We start from the raw sequence: 23,053 nt of genomic DNA on the forward strand, positions 1-23,053 counted from the left end.
ATTCGCGAATATATGGACGAATATTCGTCATATATTCGCGAATATTCGCGTTTATTTTCGCATATGCAAATATTCGCTTATGCAAAAATTTACATATGCAAAAATTTGCATATACGAAAACCTGTGCAAGCAAAAATTCGCATATGCGAAAATTTGCATATGCAAATTTTCGCATATGCGGAAATTCGCACACCAGTCTCACACAGTAGTATTCGAGCCTTCTTTACACCACACAAGCTGGAAGCAGAGAGGGATGATCACTGTTATGTGTACTGTGAAAAAAAAAAAAAAAAACGAATATTCGTAATTACGAATATATAGTGCTATATTCGCGAATATTCGTGAATTCGCGAATATGCGATATTCGCGAATAAAATTTGTATTGCGAATATTCGCGAGCAACACTAGTTGTAAACAAACGACATGCTGTAGAAACACTATCAGGACATTGACGTGGAATTGTCTGCATTGTCTCCATGTGTATTATCGGACTATATTAATTACATTTATAACAGAATGTGCAACTGTTAAGTATATGTACTTCCATTTGTTTTTCTTTTTTGAGAATTGCTGTTCCTATGCACCAGACTTTCTGAATAACAAACAGGACAGGGGCCAACCGAGTCGTAAAGTCAACAATGCAGAGGAATTGCTTACAATAAGTTAACATTAGCTTATTATAAAATATTATTGTCTTTCAGGTACAGTTTCCAATCAAAGGGCAAACATATTATATTATATAACTCTTTTGACAATCAGTTTGGTCGTAAACACAGTAACACAAAACTATTAAAGCCAGAGCCACAACTCCCCCATTTTTATTAACATGCAGAGCTAAGTATCAGAGGGATGAGTACTCAGGGTTGCATGTTTGAGCCTCTAACATTTAGAACTACACAGATGAAGAACCCAATCAGACCTTGAAATACTAGAGCTGTACATACAAAAAGGCTATTATTTTAAACAATTTTAGTTTAAACAATTAATTCTGTGAATCTGAAAATTTTAGATCTGTTTAAAACGACAAATCCTGTGCATCTGAAGATTAAGATTTTAGATCTGTATATAATGCATGTAACACACAAATTTTGAGTTTCACATCCTAGGCTATTTCAAAGTCTTAAACATAAGATGGTCTGGAAGATATTACTTACTACATGTTAAGAAGTTACATGGTCATATTACGTATCAGGATAGAATGCCTCATAGAATGTCAAGTTTTAAGAACATCACATCAGTATTGGGGACCCACAAAATGTTGCAGAACAAAGAATATGTAAATCTGCTTGCAACATATATAAGGGACTGAATAATATACCAGGTCAATTATAAATTCATGGTGTGTGCCACATCCAAAAGCACCTGAGAAAAACAACAAAAGAAAACATGACAATATCATGTAAATCCACTCATGGTCGGGCAGTGTCTAACCGCCTACAAGGGATCTTTTTGTTTAATGTGGAGAACGAGGTGGTCCACAAAATGTTCCAGTGTCCTTTCTTCATGGATCAAGTCCATGCAAACTTGTGTTTAAGGATTCAAGTAGCCTGGAGTAGCTCCCACTGCTGGCTTGCTAGATCTGACTGGCAAGGGTTGATCAGGACCCTGGACGAATGAGTATCCAGACATAGTGCGCTGCTCAGGTGCTGCAAGAAGTGTCCTTTCAATTTCCATTTCTGCAAAATACATGATATCAGAGTCAAAGAAAACACTTATATTTCAGTTCAATATTAAGCAAATAGACTGTGCTTGACTTCTCCAGACTTCACCATTATCATCGCAGCCTTTGATCAGGTGCTAAATATTAAGCTTGTGTCAGGCTGTTATGCTGCACTTGTTCCTGTGCTGTACTGATCATAGACGTCAATACTAGGTAGGTGACAATAAGACAGTAGCATTTATGATTTATGAATGCTCTGTCTAATAATTAGATAGGTGACTTGGGATTTAAATCTGCCAGTTGATCCCCTGGAACAAAATGCAGAGACGCTCCATGGTGCAGGCTTGCTACAAGATGAGGACAAGGGAGGGTAGATCAGCGGCTTACCAGAGCAGGTTGTGTACCCGCATACTCAACAATGGTGGTAAAATGACAGGATTTAAAGCTGTACATTGCTGATCTTTGTACACTGTCAGCATTCCGTACAGTGCTGATCTTGTTACACTGTATATCCTAGGTTGGGAACCGCTGCTCTAGACAGAGAATGTCCTCTTGTTATATATAAATTCCTCGGTATAAATAAAGCATGTGAGAAATATCTGCACTGCCTCCCTGATATATTTTTGCATAGTTATTTGGTCAACCCTAAGCTGTCTTTTTTTTTTAAAGGGGTACTCCGGCCCTAATACATCTTATCCCCTATCAAAGGTTAGGAGATAAGATGTATGATTGCGGGGTTCCCGCCGCTGGGGACCCCCGCAATCTGTCATTCCGCACCCACCTTTGTGAGCTGTTCGCAGCGCTGGAGGCTCAGAGTGTGACGTGTGATGACCACGGGGCCGGAGTATCGTGACCTCACACCCCGCCCCATCAATGCAAGTCTATAGAAGTAATTTACAAATCTGTTTAACTTTCTGGTACCAGGTGATTAAAAAAAAATGTTTTCCAGGGGAGTACCCCTTTAAGCTAATATGCTTTCATTTTCTTCATCACCCTTTATAATCAGGGTCGGCGCCACCTATAGATGTGTTAGGCACCAGCCTAGAGAACCCAGGGGATGAAGGCACCTCCCAGGGATCTAGGACACATGTCCTGGGTGCCCTGAGCGAGCACAACTTTAAACTTTGTGTGCGTCTTTAAGACGTGCACAGTGTTTTAAACACGCTACGGCCGCAGCAGGTCTTGTCATGTCAGACAGTGCTTCCTGTGCATGCAACGTCTCTGTATGACAGGGAAATGTGATTGGATATGGGGGACAATAAGAGTGCATATGAGGGAGGAATGAAATAGCATATAAGGGGCAATGTGAAGAAATATGTAAGGGACCTGCTATATGGGGGCACAAAGTGGGCACTATTACTGTGTGAAGCAAATAGATAAACATTTTAGACTCCTCATTCCATCACAATTCTTACAAATTGTCTGGCAGATTCTGCAAGGACAAGACATGGCTGGAGAATTCTAAATAATGGTCCGGGGATTAAAAAAAAAATAATGAACAACTCCGATCAGAGGAGACGTCACCTGTAAATCACCTGATGTAGCAGTAATCACTTATATAGTCTGCAGAGCCTGCGTAGAGCTAACATTTACCACTATATGGTCACTTTATGTGGGAATATTGATGTATAGTAGTTTTTTTCAGTAACAGTACAATGAAATATAGGGTCATCCAGGGGGCTTCTAAATGAGGTATTGCCCAGGGTGGCAAAAATCCTTGCACCAGCCCTGTCTATAATTCCTCCCTCAGTACTTTTTATAGGGCCAACACTTTCAGTTTTAACCTTTATACTATTTATGTAATGTATCTCCCATAGTGAGAATTTAACTCCTTAAGGACAAAACCCATTTAGACCTTAAGGACCAGGGTGTTTTTTTGCAGATCTTACCTAAGCCACTTTATTCATTAATAACTCTTAGATGCTTTTACTTATCATTCTGATTCTGAGAATGTTTTTTTCTTGACATATTCTACTTTATGATAGTGGTAAATTTTTCTTGATACTTGTATCATTTTTTTGTGAAAAATACCAAACTTTCATGAAAAGTTTGAAAATGTAGCAATTTTTTTTTTTAGCTTTGAAACTCTCTGCTTGTAAGTAAAATGGACATGCCAAATAAATTATGTATTGATTCACTTATACAATATGTCTACTTTATGTTTGCATCATAGAGTTGACATGTTTTTACTTTCCACAGTGCTGGTTCTCTGGCATGAACTGAAACTGAAACAGCTGTAAATGTTCTTAAAGATTAATTCGTTTGGCACAAACAACGCGTTTCCAGTCCTAATGGACTCTTCGTCAGGCTAGTGCATACATACTAAGTAAAAGAGCTGGCTTTTATGTACAGAGTACGTATTAGCAAAGGTTACATGCATCAGAGCATTCACAATGACATACGTAATGTATCTCAAACGATTAGCAACTAAGCTAAAAACATTCCTTAAAATCAAAAGTAACAACTGGTAATGTAGAGACATGGTTGAGGAGGAGAATGTCTATTCAAAGTCTACACTTCCATTATTCTTTGTGCGGAACTGTTATTAATGTGACAAGCTGGTTACTTAAGATCGCGCTTCAGATAAGAAGCTGGTCTGTCAGTATCAGTGAAGTAATTACTTGCGCTGTAGTACTGGAACAGGGCATGTACAAAGATGAGCTGGATGTTTAGAACTTACTTTTAGTTGACAGATAGGAGATCTTTAAGAATGTTCACAGCGCTAGCCTGTGAATGTATCAGTGTAAGCGCTATGTCGCCAAAGCGGAGTTGAGAAGGGGTGGAACCTCCCTTAATCACTGGAGTCTATGGGGGATATTTATCAAAGCTGTCTATGTCCCGCATCAATATAGACCAAACTACAGAGGGTTAGTCTGGTCTATTGTGCGCCTAATTTATCAAAAGGCGCATGGCTCTTGATAAATTCTGCGAACAGACTTCGGGATCTATGCTTTAGACTGTATTTAAACCTGCTCCAACATGGTCTGACATTTTGGCGTACTTTCAGCCGATGCGACTTGTTGCTGAAAAGTCGCTTTTCATAAATTCAGCACCAATGCATTTTCCAATGCATTTCCGTCTAAAATAGACTGGAATGCATCATGTTCTAAAAATCCTCTAGAGCAAAAGTCGCAAAAAAGTGGCACATATTTAGACTGCGACTTTCTGTGCGACAAATTTAGACAGGAAAAAAAAAGTCTAAATCCTTTGATAAATATCCCCCAATGTCTTTTACTGCGTGAATCTGCCATTGTGTAGAAAAGGTAAGGGCGCTATGCCGAAATGGGTGGAGTTTGAAAGGTGCAGAGCTGTAATGTCACAAAGTAGTAAACATATATTGCAGGCAGCTGTCAGTATTAGAGATGAGCGAACTTACAGTAAATTCAATTCGTCACGAACTTCTCGGCTCGGCGGTTGCTGACTTTTCCTGCATAAATTAGTTCAGCTTTCAGGTGCTCCTGTGGGCTGGAAAAGGTGGATACAGTCCTAGGAGACTCTTTCCTAGGACTGTATCCACCTTTTCCAGCCCACCGGAGCACCGGAAAGCTGAACTAATTTATGCAGGATAAGTCATCATGCCGAGCCGAGAAGTTCGTGACGAATCAAATTTACTGTAAGTTCGCTCATCTCTAGTCAGTATGTCTGATTAATAGGAACAGATGGCAGCCGTAATGAATTGAGCATCTTCTTTATACTGCTGCAGATCTAATGGTATTTAGATCGCAAAGGGCCATGTCACCATAGCCATCCAGCCATAACATTATACCACTAGACTACACTTCCCATCTCTCACCCATAACTGTACTACTACTACAACTTCATTGCACATATACAACCCACCAGCGCTAGCAAGCGGTGCTCATACACAGTTCACACATGCCCACAGCATCCTCCGTTCCTGTGGCAACCACTTGCCGGAAGTGACGTATCGGCACTATCACTGCCAAATGGTGCGCTCCCGGCACGCTGCCACAGACCCCGGCAGCACAGAAAGAGACAGGACATCCACCACCAGGTATTTGTTCTCTCCAAGAAACGAGCAAACCCACTCTGCAACCTCAATTTTTTAACCACTCCCTGTTCCTTCTGCACTGCAACCTTGTTTTTTAACTATTAATCTGCCATATGCAATTGCTTTCTCCTAGAAATGAGCCATTCTCCCTCTTTTTATTTTTGCAATCTATATTTTAACCATCACACGGTCTTTACCATTACCTGTCCCGCCCACAGTGACCCAGAACTGAGCATAATCAACTCCTAAGGTAAGTTCACCAAACTTTTTCCATGACTGCACTGCTGCATGGCCTTTTTTACTACCTGTTTTCTCATATTGCCAGGTGCTCTACGGCACACAGGGCTTATACTACATCTACATTTATCATCTTTTAAAAAAAGAAAAGAGGGGTCATATATAACTGATCGCTACCATATTTCCAGGATATTTTATACCCATATTTTAATTATATCAGCAAACTGCCATATGTTTTCAATACATTACTTGGACATTGTTGCATACTTTTACTGTGTCTTAAATACAATGTCGGATGTTTTTATTATATAGCTTGTATACTTTCTGCATGTTTTGATCACATTATACAAGAAAATGTGTTACCACCCAGACGCATACAGCATACGTTTCTTTTACCTATTTGTATATACACATGTCTGTTTATCCATATATATATATATATATATATATATATATATACACATATACATATATTTTTTAGTATAAGCATTCACCCAATAGATGTCCACTCATACCCCTTGAACCAACCACATTGTAATATCCACCAACTCCATGGCATCCAATGGATATTTACCTTTTATGCCCCCATTACTTATTTCCCTATATATATATATATATATATCTATCGTATGTGTCTTTTTTAGAACTATAAGTGGACCTTCGGAAGGCATAAGGGTATGCCGAAACGCGTTGTCCCAAATTCTACCAATAAAAGTTATTTTGTCCTGTGCTGCTCGAGTCTTCTATTCATGGCTACAGTTGTGCAGCACCTCCACTAAGCCGGTTTCTTTACCATTATTTCGCCTTTCATCTAATGCTGCTGTAATTGACCACTGGCCCCTGGTATTGCCCATACGGCACAGGTAGGTTTAGTGTTAGGTCCCGTGCCACTTGAGAAACTTTGGGGTTGGTGTGCAGGCTCAGGTATGTCCTTCATATGAGGATATACTGGCTAATGTCTCAATATTAACATCAGTTTGAGGGTTAGCCATATGTCACTGTTTACATCTACCACAGTAGTGCACCTAAATTTATTTATTACTCTATATGTTACACATCCACACCTTTCATCTGGTGTAGGATGCCATTGTGGCACTTGTAGTCTGCTGCAGGCATCCTCGATTGTATGCATTTTATGCTGGGGATTACCCTTAACAACGGACCTCAGGCGCAGGATCTTCTCCCCCAGCATAAATGCACAACTGCATTTGGGGTTGAGCAACTCCTGCTTTTTGAGACCACGTTTTTTCTTCTTGTTGTTTAAATCTTATACTTGGAGATGTATAAACTCCACATTTAATGCGCCTTGATCACTTTCTAGGCAGCATTAAGGTTTACCTGTGAGGCCGGCAACACATTAGCCAACTTTGGTGTGGCTTATAGCTTGCCTCTCTCCTCCCATTGTATGTGTGCCATCAGGCTGAGCACACCAACAGTGAAACATGGCGGGGGTAGCATCATGCAGTGGGAATGCTTTTCTTCAGCTGGTACAGGAAAACTGCTCAGAATTGATGGAAAGATGAATGAAAGCCTAATACAGGGCAATTCTTGTAACATGGCGGGGGTAGCATCATGCTGTGGGAATGCTTTTCTTCAGCAGGTACAGGAAAACTGCTCAGAATTGATGGAAGGATGGATGGAGCCTAATACAGGGCAATTCGTGAAGAAAGTCCCATATAGTTTCCAAAAGACTGGAGACTGGAATCATCTTTCAGTAGGACAATGACACTAAACATACAGTCATACAATGGAATGAGAGTAAAGCAAGAATTTAGATTAAAGCATAGTCATTTCCTAAATGGCCTAGTCAAAGCCCAGACCTGAATCCAAGACTTGAAAATGTATGTTCAAAGATGACCTCCATCCAATCTGACTGCGCTGCAGCTTTTTTGCCAAGAAAAATGGAGAAAGATTTCCATCTCTGGATGTGTAAAACTGGTAGAGACATACCTCAAAAGACTTGCAGCGGTAATTGTAGCAAAAAAAAGACAACTGATCTATGAGAATGATGCTTGTTTAGAGCGAGTATAGGGCTATTTAATAGGACCCTTACTTAGACGCTTGAATCTCTTTGCACATTTTGTTACATTTTAAAGTTATTCAAAAATGATAAATGTATAGTCACCTGTCTGCTGTCTTTCTGGTTGCATGGTTCAAGCATTACCAAAGCTCCTGTGGAAAATGATGTAATGGACATGCATTTATCTTGCTGTCGGATTAAAGTTTCGCTAAGCACCCACTCCTGAAATATAAGCAGACCAGAGAATGAGTAACGGATCATCACATAATAATACAATATTACTTGGTATATTGAGGCACCATCCTCTCTGGCACAAACAATCTTTCAATGTTCCAGTCGCTCAAGTCACTAAGCTTATTCTTTCCCTTTCTTGTGCTTGGGTTGAACAAACACTGAATGTATTGATCATTTCTGTAAAGTTTTATGCATTGAGTTGTTGCAACCTGATTGGCAAATTGTATATTTCCATTAAGCAGCAGTATACAATAGATGTACCTAATACAATGACCACAGGATATACTTTATAATAGAAACGCAGCTTATTAATGAGGGCAGGAGATAACTATACTCATCTGATATCATGGTAGGTGAATGAATATTTTCCTGAAATGAAGAGTTATGCTTCTTTCACACTACAAAATTACTCCGTTTTAAAGATCCGTTCGAAGTTCCGTCTGAAAATCGGCTGTAAAACGGCAGTTACAAAATCCTATACGGCCGTTAGAAAATCCCATTATAGTCTATGGGATTTTAACATTATCCTTTTTAACCCGTTATAGCCCGTTATTAAAAACGACTGTTATTTTGTGATAGGCAAATAAACGGAAGAAATAGTCCATGCACTATTTCTCGCGTTACTATCTTCCGTCACAAAATAAATTAAGGCTATAACGGGTTAAAAAGCATAATGTAAAAATCCCATAGACTATTATGGGATTTTCTAACGGCTGTATAGGATTTTGCAACTGCCGTTTTACAACCGATTGTCAGATGGAACTTCGAACGGATCTTTAAAATGGAGTAATTTTGTAGTGTGAAAGGGGCCTTTAAGCTAAGTAATTGGATTATTGTTTTCAATTACCTGTGTGGCTGGTGCAGTGCCTGCAGTTCCCTTGCAGCTGCCGACCCCAGCCAGAGTATTTCCCGCTGTATCTGGTCCCTGAGATTCCAAACAGTTTCCTCCCTGCTTTATGATCCCTGTGACCACTTCCTTTTCTGGGATCCTATCGTGCATAATAAGATATTCATATATAAACAAAACATTTATAAATTCTGTAATAATACCTTTATTAGGCTGAAATTCCACTGAGGATTTTTTTTTTTTACAAAAAACACCGTGTCCAGATGTTAGCCGCAAGTCAGTAGTAAACAGCAAAATGCCAGATCCACTTGGCGTTTTTCACTTTGGCGTATTTTTTTTTTTATCATTTTGGCGTTTTTCCGCAATTTTGGGATCAGAGACTGGTTTTTCAAAATGCCCAACAAAACCTAGTTTGGTTTTTTTTGCACAGAAATTGTGGCGTTTTCCCCACATAGAAGTCTATGGGAGAGCAAAAACGCCATGTTGGTTTTAACTTTGGCATTTTTCAAGCATTTTTTATTCTTTTCTGGACTTGATGGAAAAATTTGTATTTAACGAAATTTATCTTCTTTATAACGAAATTTTTATTAACAGGGGATCAATTTATGTGGCAGGGAACTAAAAATGTAGCCGACAATAATAAAAATGTAGTGTGTGTGTGTGTGTGTGTGTGTGTGTGTGTGTGTTTTTGACTTTTTTTTTATTAAATTTTTTAGGTAGTACTACTACTCCCAGCATGGAACACACTGTTCCATGATGGGGGTAGTAGTACCTGTACTAATTGACAGCGCCCGGGTTCTCTTGCGATCCTTCTGTGTAATGTATAGATGCGTCCGGACGCTCCTCTATAGTCCCCTGCGCTGACGTATATATATACACCTATTCATATTTCCCACAGAGAGTTGTGATTGGCCAGATGGTTCCAGCCAATCACAACTCTCTGTGGGAAATACGAATAGGTGTATATATACGTCAGTGCAGGTGAGCATAGAAGAGCGGCTGCCCGCATCTATACATGAGGAGTAACACTCACTGCGATCTGTCTATTAATGCAGGTACTACTGCTCCCAGCATGGAGCAGATTGTGCTCCATGTTGGGAGTGGTAGTACCTGCAGTTAAAGGATGGATCACAGTGGGTATCACTCCTGACATCCGCTGTGATCATCCCATCTATTGCAGAGATGCAGAGCGGCTCTTTACAGCGCTCGCATCTCTGCACTATACTCCGGCCAGTGTGAGATGGAAATTTGTGCCCTGTGCAGACTTGCCTCCGCTCCTCCCCTCAGCTCTCTGAAGTTAGAGCTGGGGGAAGGGCAGAGCGAAGGCAGAGCAGGGGGAAAGAGGAGGTACATGCCCCCTTCATCTCCCCTCTCCCTGCTCTGCCTTTGGAGGATGCAGGTCTGCACGGGAGAAAGAAGACAGAGCAGGGGAGAGAGGATGTACACGGCCCCTCATCTCCCCTCCCCCTGCTCTGCCTGTGTTCACTGAACAGAACAGGAGGATGACAAAGTGCACAGGCTGGGGATGTATAGACTGCAGGGGCTGGGGGATAAATCTCATTGATGTTAATAAAACATCACTTATTCATATTTCCCTCTGAGAGCGGTGATTGGCTGCAACCATCTGGCCAATCCCCACTCTGGGTGGAAAATATGAATGAGTGATGTTCTATTCACATCACTGGCTGGCCAGAGTACAGAGCTGAGATGCGAGCGCTGTATAGAGCCTCTCCGCATCTCTGCAATATTATGGCCGATTGCATCGGGTGTCAGGAGTAGTGATGAGCAGCATTGGCCATATTCGGATTTGCGATATTTCGTGAATATATAGACAAATATTCGTCCTATATTCGCGAATTTCGCGTATTTGTTATATTTGCATATTCGCGTATTCGAGGAAGAAAACAGTGAGAGCGTGGTTGCTAGGGATGTTGTTGATAACCTCTGACAAGTGTATTTGCATCATTCTAATTGGCCCACAAGTGAAAAGAAGGAATATGCGCATATGCGAATATTCACATATGCGAATATGCGGAAAAATGAATATTCACAATTTTGAATATATAGTGAATATATTTGCAATATTCGCGAATTCGTGAATTTGCGATATTCCCAATAAAAATTTGAAATGCGAATATTCATGCCCAACACTGGTCAGGAGTACAGGTACTACTACTCCCATCATGGAACAGTCAGATCCATGCTGGGAGTAGTAGTACCACCTAAAAAAATTAAAAGTGAAACACACACACACTTTATTAAAAATGTATAAAAAATTCATTATAAAAATAAAAATTTTGTTAAATACATTTTTTTCAATCCCTACTGTATCCTTTTTATTTTTTTTATTTTTTTGGTACCCAACTAATTTTGAAAAAAAAAAAACGCCAAAGGGGCCAAAAAAGGCAAATTCCACAAATCGTTTTTCTGGCATTTTTAAGCCTAAAAAAATGCAGGGCAAAAACCTCAGTGGAATTCCAGCCTTAACATAGCACTCAAAATATCTTGCAGCACTGTACAAAGATTGTCATCATAGTCCGATGTTTCTATATTTTATTATTATGATTTGCTTCTATGTGTGGCACTTTATTCCCCTGAAGTTGTCCCCATGTCTATAATAGACATGTGGATAGAAGAGCACTGGGAATTCTGTGGGCATGAGGGAAAATTGTTTGGTGTATGCTTACAAGAGCACTTGCCCTATCTGGATTATTTGGCTTTGGTGGACATATTAGTCTATGTTCACATTTCAAAATGTCCGCATGGAAAATCTGTCATAACATGCTGGCGCTAAGACCGCACAGGAATGCGCTGTCTTATAGACAGCTATGCATTCCGTGCAGAGTCCGCAAAAAGAATGAACAGGTTCATTGTTTCTGCGGGCACAGAATTCAGAATTTCCGTTCCAGAAACATCTGGCGTGGAAATTCTGACATATTCCCAGCACAGCACAATCCCATTGAATACAGTGGACTCTGCTGCTCTGGAATCTCCTGTGGAATTCTAACTCAGAATTCTGCATGAAAAATTTGGACGTGTGAGCATGGCCTTACTTGCCTCCTATAAAAATTGGTGATATTTATTATTGATTATTTTTCGAATGATATTTTTCTGTAAGGCCAGCATTCTAATTTGGGCAGACATGCAGCCCTACTAAGTATGTGTTTTGCTAGTTGCACTTTTTTTTCTGACTAAACTAAACAGAAAAAACTCCAGAAACAGCAGTGTGCAGAATATACCCCTATGGCATCCTTCTTATGGCACCTTTAATTAAACAGTAATACAGCCAAGTGTATGAACCTGCATATTTTGCTGCATATCCTGCATATTTTGCTGCAGATTTTTTGCAGGGGAATTGGCAATCTATTGAAGTCAATGGATAGCAAAATAAGCTGTGGAAAATATGCAGCAAAATAAGCACATGTAAACACACCCTAATACACAATCACCTGGTCTTGTGCTCCTAACTTACTTGAGTTCAGGGTAGACATTCTGGAGGTACCATTGGAATGTTTTACAGTTCAGCTTCTTTCTTAGCTCCAGTCTGTCGGACACACTACATGAATAAGGAGACAAATATTGATGATTATAATGCAGAATCTTAGATTTTGCAAGACAAATACTATATTTACCAGCATATAACACAAACTTTTCTAACAAAAATTTAAGGGAAAAAACCCTACCTGCGTTTTATACGCCGATAAATCAGCTGGCCAATGATTTAAAGTGGCCGCAGCACCGCGGTTGCATTTTAAAGATCAGCAGCCCGGCCGTGGCCACTTTAGAACAGTGACTAGCGGTGGCTGCAACTGCTGCTGCAGGCCTAGATGTGACATCTGAACTGAGGTCTCCTCAGTTCAGGTGTCGTGCCCGGGGCCTGCAGCAGCCATCATCACTGACGCCATGCAGAAGAGCCTGGGAAAGTCACTCATCAGTGCATTTAGCATAAAATAAATTTTTTTTTTCCAGGAGTGTTGGGCAAGAAAAGATTGTACAAAGAATTGTAGTCATGACCTGCACCTCCAGATCCTGCACTAAGCATGACACAGTATAGTTTTCTCCTAAGCATACCTCTAAGCTTACCATTCTCATTACAGAAAAATGTTTTAGACCAATCATTTATTCCCCAGATAGATAAACTGCTGCCAGAAAATAGAATAGACTGTGTTATGGGTTTTTTGTACCCTTACCATTGAAATATCCAGGAATGCAATGACCTGCGTCTTGTTTGGGATGGGAGGGCCAGGGGGCAACTGTCTCTAAGTTCACTGGCTTTGTACACTTGCAGCATGTACCCACCCTGTACCCAATGTATGGAAACTCTGTTACCCCAATTATACATTTGTCGGACCTGAGGGTGAGCCCTGCTGCCTGCATGAGGTCTAATGCAATACCCAGGTGGTCCAGGTGTTTCCCCCCGTTATTGCTGTAGCTAGCGATGTCGTCCAGGTATGCACACTCCTGGATGCCATTAAGGAGCCTAGTTATCATCCACTGAAACGTTGCCGGAGCATCCAAAAAAGCATCACCTTAAACTGGCACAGCCTGAAGGGGGTGATGAACACCGACTTAAAAGGTGCAGCCGAATCTACCATTACCCCCTGCAAAAATCTAAGATGGTGAGGAACTTGCCCCAAACAAGTGTGGTCTAACAACTCATTGACCAAAAGCATGGGGTAGGCATCAGTTGTAGTCCGGTCATTGAGCCTCTGGTAGTCCACAAAAGAACAGTTTTTTCCCATGAGCTCTTAGATGCTGCAATAACTCCTAAACTGAGCATCTCCCTAATCTCATCCCAGCTCTCACAGTCTCTGGTATGCTGTAAGTGGCTTGCTTGACGGGAGGCTGTCCCAGGGTTTCTACTTGGTGCAGGGCTAGATCGCTTAGTGTCGTCAACTTCTGGGGCACAGATAGCAGCTACATCCCCTGACCTCTTCTTGTATATGTTCACTTAAAAGGTTTGTTGGATCCTTTGATCTAATGTTCTGCTTGTTCGCAACAAAAAACGGTTCTCAGGTCTGAATGCTTTGGTCTTATCGGGGGGAACCTCTATTCTCAATAGCTGGTGCCAGTGGGGTTTTAGCAGCTGTGGGCAGGTAGGATAGTCTGGCAGTGGTGGGAGCAGAGGTTGCAGGACTGGGTCTGGACTGGTATGGGGCTCAGACTTAAGTGGCTATTATTGTTGAGGTGCCAGTTGGGCAGGACATCCAGGTACTTGTCCTTAAGATGTTACACCCTAGTAGTGGGATCAGTCCCATCACTGTCAACCAGTTGTAACAGAGGCCTTATACACTAATCCTTATGTCCCCTTCCCTCAAGGAAAAGGCTTAGACAAATAGTTCATGGGAACTAGACAGGAAGACTGATTTTATTTGGCAGAATCACATACTTAAATCCCTATTCCCCAGGACAAGTCATATGACATTATCACAGTGTCCAGATTCCTTTGCCCTTAGAAGGCTCCATAGCTGTTAAGTTAACAACACCAATTGTAGCTATGAGCCTGCATGGTCAGCTGGGGTCTTCGAGGGGGATGGTGGGTATAGTTCATAAGACACACAGTTACAGATCTGAAACTGCATAGGGGGAGGGGAGATGGGAGAGTTTGCATTGTTCATAATGACACGCATGTTCCCTTGCAGCCTGATTCTGTAATAGACGGTAAATACATTTATAGGGGTGATCTTTTTATTGCCTAACCAGAAAAATTATATTTGCAAGCTTTCTGAGTATAGAGGCACCTTCAACAGGCAAATTTAGAAATGAATAACTGAGAGACCAGCATAATATTTATATCTGCCCCATAAATATTATATATATATATATATATATATATATATATATATAATACATGCCCAAAAAAAACAAAACAAAAGGAAACACTTAAACAACACAATGTAACTCCAAGTCAATCACACTTCTGTGAAATCACACTGTCCACTCAGGAAGCAACACTGATTGACAATCAATTTCACATGCTGTTGTGCAAATGGAAAAGACAAAAGGTGGAAATTATAGTCAATTAGCAAGACACCCCCAATAAAGGAGTTGTTCTGCATTTGGTGATCACAGACCACTTCTCAGTTCCTATGCTTCCTGACTAATGTTTTGGTCACTTTTGAATGCTGGTTGTGCTTTCACTGTATTGGTAGCATGAGACAACCCAAACAAGTGGCTCAGGTAGTGCAGCTCATCCAGGATGGCACATCAATGCGAGCTGTGGGAAGAAGGTTTGCTGTGTCTGTCAACGTAGTGACCATAGCATGGAGGCACTACCAGAAGACAGGCCAGTACATCAGGAGACGTGGAAGAAACCGTAGGAGGGCAACAACCCAGCAGCAGGACAGCTACCTCCACCTTTGTGCAAGGAGGAGCAGGAGGAGCGCTGCCAGAGCCCTGCCAGAGCTACCTCCCCCTTTGTGCAAGGAGGAGCAGGAGGAGCACTGCCAGAGCCCTGCCAGAGCCCTCCAGCAGGCCACAAATGTGCATGTGTCCACTCAAAAGGTCAGAAACAGACTCCATGAGGGTGCTATGAGGGCCCGACGTCCACAGGTGGGGGTTGTGCTTACAGCCCAACACTGTGCAGGACATTTGGCATTTGCCAGAGAACACCAAGATTGGCAAATTCACCACTGGCGCCCTGTGCTCTAAACAGATGAAAGCAGGCTCACACTGAGCACATGTGACAGACGTGACAGAATCTGGAGACTCCATGGAGGAGGTTCTAATGTCTGCAACATCCTCCAGCATGAACGGTTTGGTGGTGGGGCAGTAGTCGTGTGGGTTGGCATTTCTTTGGGGGGCCACACAGTCCTCCATGTGCTTGCCAGAGGTAGCCTGACTGCCATTAGGTACCGAGATGAGATCCTCAGACCCCTTGTGAGACCATATGGTGGTGCGGTTGGCCCTGGGTTCCTCCTAATGCAAGACAATGCTAGACCTCATGTGGCTGGAGTGTGTCAGCAGTTCCTGCAAGAGGGAGGCATTGATGCTATGGACTGGCCTACCCATTTCACAGACCTGAATCCAATTGAGCACATCTGGGAAATCATGTCTTTCTCCATGCACCACAGACTGTCCAGGAGTTGGTGGATGCTTTAGTTCACCTCATAAGGAGCATACCCAGGCGTTGTAGGGAGGTCATACAGGCACGTGGAGGCCACACACACTACTGAGCCTCATTTTGACTTGTTTTAAGGACATTAAATCAAATTTGTATTAGTCTGTAGTGTGGTTTTCTACTTTGATTTTGAGTGTGACTCTATAGCCAGACCTCCATGGGTTGATAAATTTGATTTCCATTGATAATTTTTGTGTGATTGTGTTGTCAGCATATTCAACTGTGTAAAGACGAAATTATTTCATACAATTAGTTCATTCATTCAGATCTAGTATGTGTTATCTTAGTGTTCCCTTTATTTTTTTGAGCAGTGTAAGTGAAATATATACGCACTTATCAGTTCCACGTTTTTTCAAGTTAAAGCGTATAGTGGCCTGTTAGTGTAAAAGCAGGGATTGAGTGTTCCACAAGTTTCTGTTGCAGCCGTATAGGGGCTTATTGCTCTATAAAAAGTTAAATATATACGCATACCACTGTTGTACAAGTATGTCAGGCAGAGAAGTGCCAGGCCGTGCACAGAGGAGTGGCAGAGGCCTAAATTCATCAGGCGCAGGCAGAGTTCGAGCAGGAGTCACAGCGAGAGGCCTGAGCTTCCAGTATCAGCTAGCGGTCGTGTCTCGACCAGCAACCCATCTGCCATCATTGATTGTTAACTCTGTCATCCACTTCATCCCAAGTGACTTCTGACACCCTCAGTAAACAGTTGGTGGGCTCCTCAGACTCAACCCTCAGTTGGCATGGCCTGGGAGCAGTCCCTGTTCTTCAACTGCTCCTGTCCTATTCTGTTCCCTCCTCCAGAGAAGTATTGTATGCTGTGGGCTCAGTTCCAATATACAGCGAGGACTATCAACTAGAGGGCAGTCAGCAGCTTCTGCTCAGCCAAGAAGTGGAGGAGACATCCACCACTTTCTCCGCTAGGCGGGCAAGTAGTGACGAGGAGACTGGCTTGGGAAGGGGTGTTGTGAGCGTTCAGGCTCCTGAAACAAACACCGCTGAGGAACTTGAGGATGACATCAGTGACGTGCAGACACAACTTGATGATGATGAAGCCGATCAGACTTGGGAGCTGGGTACAGAAGAGGCTTCATCTTCATCAGGAGAAGAGGGTGGCAGGTTGCCCGTGAGGGAACAGCTGAGCCAACAAGGTGGTAGCATGGTTGGGAGTCAGGATGGTGGCAGCAGTGGGAAGTCTGGAGCCAAACGTTCCTGGGGTAGAGCACCTGCTTGGCAGCATCCTACCTGCCCGGAAGGTAGTGGAGCAAGGGTTCCCGAAGTCGGCGACAGCAGCAGTCAGTCAGCGCGGACTGTTGGGGGGAAATTCAGCTACTCGGCTGTGTTGCAGTTTTTTTTAACAAGCATCTGGAGGATGTTAGCATGGCCACATGCAAGATGTGTCGGCAGAATGTGAAAGATGTGTCAGCCAGGGTCCCAATGTTGGCACCATGGCTCTACGTCAACATATGCTGCATCACCAGAAAGCAACCTGGGAGAACCGTAGCTCCGATCCGGTGGTCCAGCCTGCTGCAGTAACCACTGCATCACACAGTGGCACACCGCTCCCTGTTTCAGCCAGCCAAGGCTCCACCACCTCAGCCGTAGGAAGCTGTCTGTCGTTCCCATCTTCTGTTCGTCCAGATGATCCTTTTACTTTGAGTCATTCTGGCAGCAATCCATCACCTAAGCGATGTCCAAGAGACAGCAGTATGTACCCACTCATCCAATGGCGCAGAAGCTGAATGTGCTCCTGTCCAAGTTGCTGGTGCTGCAGTCCCTTCCTTTTCAAGTGGTGGACTCTGCACCTTTCAGATAACTGATGGCTTGTGCCAAGCCGAGGTGGAGAGTCCCAAGCTGTCATTTCTTTTCGAAAAATGCAGTACCAGCCCTGCACAGATATGTAGAACAGAAGGTGTCTGTCGGTGTGTACCAAAGTGCACGGAAGTGCTGATGTGTGGAGCTGTAACTACGGTCAGGGACAATACATGTACTTTATGCCCACTGGGTAAATGTGGTTCCTGCACAGCCACACCAGCAACTTGGCCAGGTCTCGTTGGTCCAGCGACAATGTCCGACTCTGCCTCCACCATGTCCTCAGCCTCCACTCCAGGAATCCTATTGGCGTGACAGGTTTCACATGCGACATGCATGAGCCAATTGGTCATGACGTCAGACTTCTGCATTCTGGTGCTGGTTATTGAGTGCAATACTACTATGTCTGTTTGTGCTATATTCTGAGTATTTCTGCTTGAGCATTTAATTTGTATTTATCTTGTCATTTTATCTAGGTTTTTAGCCATGGTTACATAGCATGCTCCTTGTATTTTAGTCTGTGTTACATTAGTCGGTTCTAGGATTATGTTTGTTCGTTCTGCTCTGTCTGGGTTCACACTGTGTCTGAGTCTAGCTTGTACCCTGTGCTCTGTATGTTATATTCTTGTTTGGTATTCTGGAGTCTATTCAGACTCATCCGGTTCTAGTCTAGTGTTTCATGTATTATATTTCCGTTTCCTATTGGGTCAGCATTTTGTCCACACGGTGGAGTGTGTCCGCTGGCCAGTAGCTTATTTGGCTTTATTATTAATGGCTACTTCGTTATTGGTGGGGTGGGGAGTCCAGTTTGTTGGTTCTGTGTCCCAGTGTGAACAGTGTGCTATATTTATATCCTGTTTGATTTATCTGATCTTTGTCCTGTGTATTTGTACCTGTTTGTGAAGTGTCCTATGTTACCTGTTCAGTTTAGTGTTTTGGCTCTCAGTTCTTCTGTTTTTCCTTTGATCTCCTGGATTTTTATGTATATTCATATCATGCCTAGTCTTTTTCATTTTATCATGTCTGTCGTTCATCTGATATCCGGTTTATGAACTGTTTTGTTAATTCACTATATTCTACTCTGTTTGTGAGTTTATATTCTGCCCTGTTAGTATTTGTATTCGGTCTGGTATATCTGGTTGTCTGGTAGTTTTCTGTATCTGTTTTGGTCTGTGACCGACTATGTATATTATGTGTTTTTACGCCACTGCACTTTAGCGCAGGAAGGGACCGGCGCCCAGTTGTCGACCCAGCGTTTAGGTTGGATGGGCAAGTAGGCAGGAAAAGTGGTTTTAGGGTCTGTTTAGGGCTCACTCTTCCTATCCCCCGGTTGTTTCATGACACATAGGCTGCCGCCACCTCCAGGCTGTGTCTTTCTGCCGCTAAATGGTCTCCTCATGCTGCCGCCACCTCAAGGCTGTATCATTCTGCCACCATATGGTCTCCTCATGCTGTCGCCACCTCCAGGCCCTGTCATTGTGTCGCTCTGCGGCCTACATAGGCTGCAACCACCTCCAGGCTGTGTCATTCTGCTGCCATATGGTCTCCTTATGCTGCTGCCACCTCTGGGCTCTGTCATTGTGCCACCCTATGGTCTCCTCATGCTGCTGCCACCTCCAGGCTCTGTCATTGTGCCGCCAAATGATCTCATTCTGCTGGTGGCACATTAAACTTGTTAATCTCTTAATCTTCAACTGACATTTAAAAAAATCTCTTTAATCTCTTCAATTGTGACACCATATGGTCTCCCGACCCTGCTGCCACATCCAGACGTTCTGCGGCAGTGATTCTAATAGCGACGCTTGTAATCTGCATATTATACTGAATAACAGTATTATTTCACTACCCCCAGCACACTCCCTATGCGTGTTACAACAAGGCAAAGTGTCCTACACCCTACACAGAGGCTCTCTGTAGCCCAGAAATAGCTGTTTTTAATAGCGATTTGGCACAAATTTATTCGTATTGAAACAAATTTTTTCGCTAAATTCAACGAATCGGCCGAATAGAATTTTTGAAAAATTCACCCCTCTCTATTCTCAACCCTTATATGTTTTTAATGTGATTGAAAAAATGGCCACTCAAGAAGTGTGTGCGGGGCATGATGAGGCACAGTTCTCCCAGGCTTCAGTGATGTCACCCCTGCTAGGGAACGCCAACTTTCTGCTCCCGGGCGCTCACATAATGTGAGCAAGGGGAAATGTATGATACAGAGCCTTTTAAAGCTCAGAAAACAAGGGCAGGAGGGGTGTTAGGAGTATTTAGGGAATGTAATCTGAGTTAGTTAAGAAAATATGGTTTGATGACAGGTACTCTTTAAGGGGGAGATTTATAGAACTTGTGAAAAGGAAAAGTTGCCCAGTAGCAACTAATCAGATTGCTTCTTTCATTTTACAGAGGCCTTGTTAAATATATAATGAACAATCTGATTGGTTGCTATGGGCAACTGGGCGACTTTTCTTCTGGACAGGTTTTGATAAATCTCCCCCTTAGTCTTTATCTCTGAGAGAATACATAACCTTGCTGAGTTGAGTACTGTGCAGAAAAAGGCATAAGAGCCTGTGGTTACCACGGAGGCCACATGCTGGCTGCATGCTAGTTGCCTACCACTGCTTAATATGGATGAGCCTTTTTTTTATCTAATGGTGAAGAGCTAATGGGGAGAAGCCCTTCCAAGTAAAACATATCACCTTGAGGTGAACATGATCCAAAGTAATCAAGCCCCATCAAACTGCACTTCTAAAGATACAAAGACAAGTCAGATAGCATACACTCCTCTCCATAGAAGCAAAGACATAATCAGATTTAAGATGCCCATTTTTCAGAATATGTAAAACATGCCTTAAAGGGTTGTCCAGTATCGACATGAAAATCATTTTATTTAAGAGTCATAACAATCTACTCACCTTCCAAAGGACTTTCCTATGGCAGAAGGCCTAGCCTGGTAATAATACTGTTTATATTCATCCATCCAAACTTCTGCTGTGCGTTTAGTGTTCCTGAAGATTAAAAAATGCTACTTTTTAAGGCTTAAAAAAATATTTTAAGACATTATTCTGTACAGAGAGACTCCTAGCAGTTCATATGATACTATATGATATTATACCTGATTGAAAGTTGTTAAAGGGGTTTTTCTAATTCACCAAGTTAACCCTATATACAAGATAAATGGGGACCTGAGTCTTCTGTTAGAAGAGAGCAATGGGTGATACATGCTTCCTTCTGCTTCTTTACGATAAGATAAGGAATAACTTAGTGAGTTGGGACAACCTCCTTAAAGAGAACCTGTGAAAAATAGAGTAGCAGTTACCTGCACATATGCATGGCACCCATTACAGTCACCACACAGAACACAGCACACATAATCATGGTTCGTGCCTTATCGTCAGAGGGGACTACAAAGCCTTACAACTTAGGAACAGGAGGATGGGGGGGGGGGGGGGGGGTGCAATCCTCATGCTGTAAACCGGCATGTACATGTTGCTGTAATTTTTCAGAGTGACCACAGGAGTCCCCAGAAATAAATGTTGTGTTATGCTAGTGTAGGACCTGTGGCTGGAATTCCACTTTTTTTTTTTTTTTTTTTTGGGGGGGGGGGAAACGCCAAGAAAAACGCCAGTTCTGCCGCATGGCTTTGTTTCGGCCAAAAAACGCTGCGGCCAGATGTTACCTGTAAATCATTGAGAAATCGCAAAATTCTTATTCCACTTGGCGTAGTCAAAATTGTGGCGTTTTTCTCCCATAGAAGTCTATGGGAGTGAAAAAAAAATGCCAAGAAAAGCGATATGTGGGTTTTAACTTTGGCGTTTTTGCAGGCTTTTTTTGGGGGACTTTAGCGATCCAAAAAAGTGATGGAGCTACCTTTTTAAATAAAATTTCGTAGGGTACCATTAAAAATAAAAAAGATATAGTAGTGAAGGAAAAAATTGTATCTAACGAAATGTATCTTTTTTATTACAAAATTTTTATTCATTTTTAAACAGGGATCAATTTATGTGGGCGGGCGAGGACCTAAAAATGTAGCTGACAATAATAAAAATGTAGTGTGTTTTTCACTTTATTTTCTTATTTTTTTTTTATTTTTTTTTAGGTAGTACTACTACTCCCAGCATGAAACACACTGTTCCATGATGGGAGTAGTAGTACCTGTACTAATAGATCGCCCGTTACGATCCTCCTGTATAATGTATAGATGCCGCTCTTCTATGGTCCCCTGCACTGACGCATATATACACATATTCATATTTCCCGCAGAGAGCTGTGATTGGCCAAATGGTTCAAGCCAATCACAGCTCTCTGTGGGAAATCGGAATGTGTATATATACGGCAGTGCAGGGGACCATTGGAGAGGGGCCGCATCTATACATTACACAGGAGGATCACAGCGGGTGTCAGTAGTGACATCCACTGTGATCTTTCCTTAACTGCAGGTACTACTACTCCCAACATGGAGCACACTCTGCTCCTTGCTGGGAGCTGTAGTACCTGCATTAATAGACAGCTCGCACCGAGTGTCAGAAGTTATGCTCGCTGCGATCTGTCTATTAATGCAGATACTACAGCTCCCAGCATGGAGAAAAGTGTTCTCCATGTTGGGAGCTGTAGTACCTGCAGTTAAGGACACATCACAGTGGATGTCACCACTGCTGTGATCGCCTGTCTATAGCAGAGATGGAGCGACTGTTTACAGCGCTCACATTCCTGCTCTGTACTCCGGCCACTCACTCATTGATATTTCCCTCAGAGCTGTGATTGGCTGCAACCATCCGGCCAATCACAGCTCTGGGTGGGAAATATGAATGAGTGATGTTCTATTAACATCACTGGCCGGAGTACAGAGCAGAGATGTTAGCGCTGTATAGGGCCGCATCTCTGCTATATAATGGACGACCGCATCAGGTGTCAGACTGATACCTGGGGCGATATGTCTATTAGTACAGGTACTACTACTCCCATCATGGAGCAGTGTGTTCCATGCTGGGAGTAGTAGTACTATCTAAAAAAATAAAAAAATAAGAGAAAAAAAAGTGAAACACACACTATTAAGAATAATAAAAATTTTGTTATAAAATAAATAAATTTCGTTTGATTAAAATTTTTCCATCACTGCTGCATCC

General features: G+C 42.3%; 1 protein-coding gene across 1 annotated transcript in view; it reads right to left on the bottom strand.

The window, feature by feature from the left end:
- Nucleotides 1–649: 649 nt before the first annotated feature.
- Nucleotides 650–23,053, bottom strand: part of GALNT16 (polypeptide N-acetylgalactosaminyltransferase 16) — a 250,697-nt gene continuing 228,293 nt past the window's right edge. Inside the window, exons 11-15 of the mRNA XM_056547334.1 lie at nt 20,843–20,935; nt 12,483–12,566; nt 9,011–9,152; nt 8,035–8,151; nt 650–1,676 (exon numbers count right to left, since the gene is read on the bottom strand). Coding sequence (XP_056403309.1) covers nt 1,539–1,676; nt 8,035–8,151; nt 9,011–9,152; nt 12,483–12,566; nt 20,843–20,935 — 574 coding nt within the window. The 3' untranslated portion in view covers nt 650–1,538. The remainder of the gene's footprint in view (nt 1,677–8,034; nt 8,152–9,010; nt 9,153–12,482; nt 12,567–20,842; nt 20,936–23,053) is intronic.

The sequence above is a fragment of the Hyla sarda genome, chromosome 11 (genome assembly GCF_029499605.1).
Source record: "Hyla sarda isolate aHylSar1 chromosome 11, aHylSar1.hap1, whole genome shotgun sequence".
NCBI classification, from domain to species: domain Eukaryota; kingdom Metazoa; phylum Chordata; class Amphibia; order Anura; family Hylidae; genus Hyla; species Hyla sarda.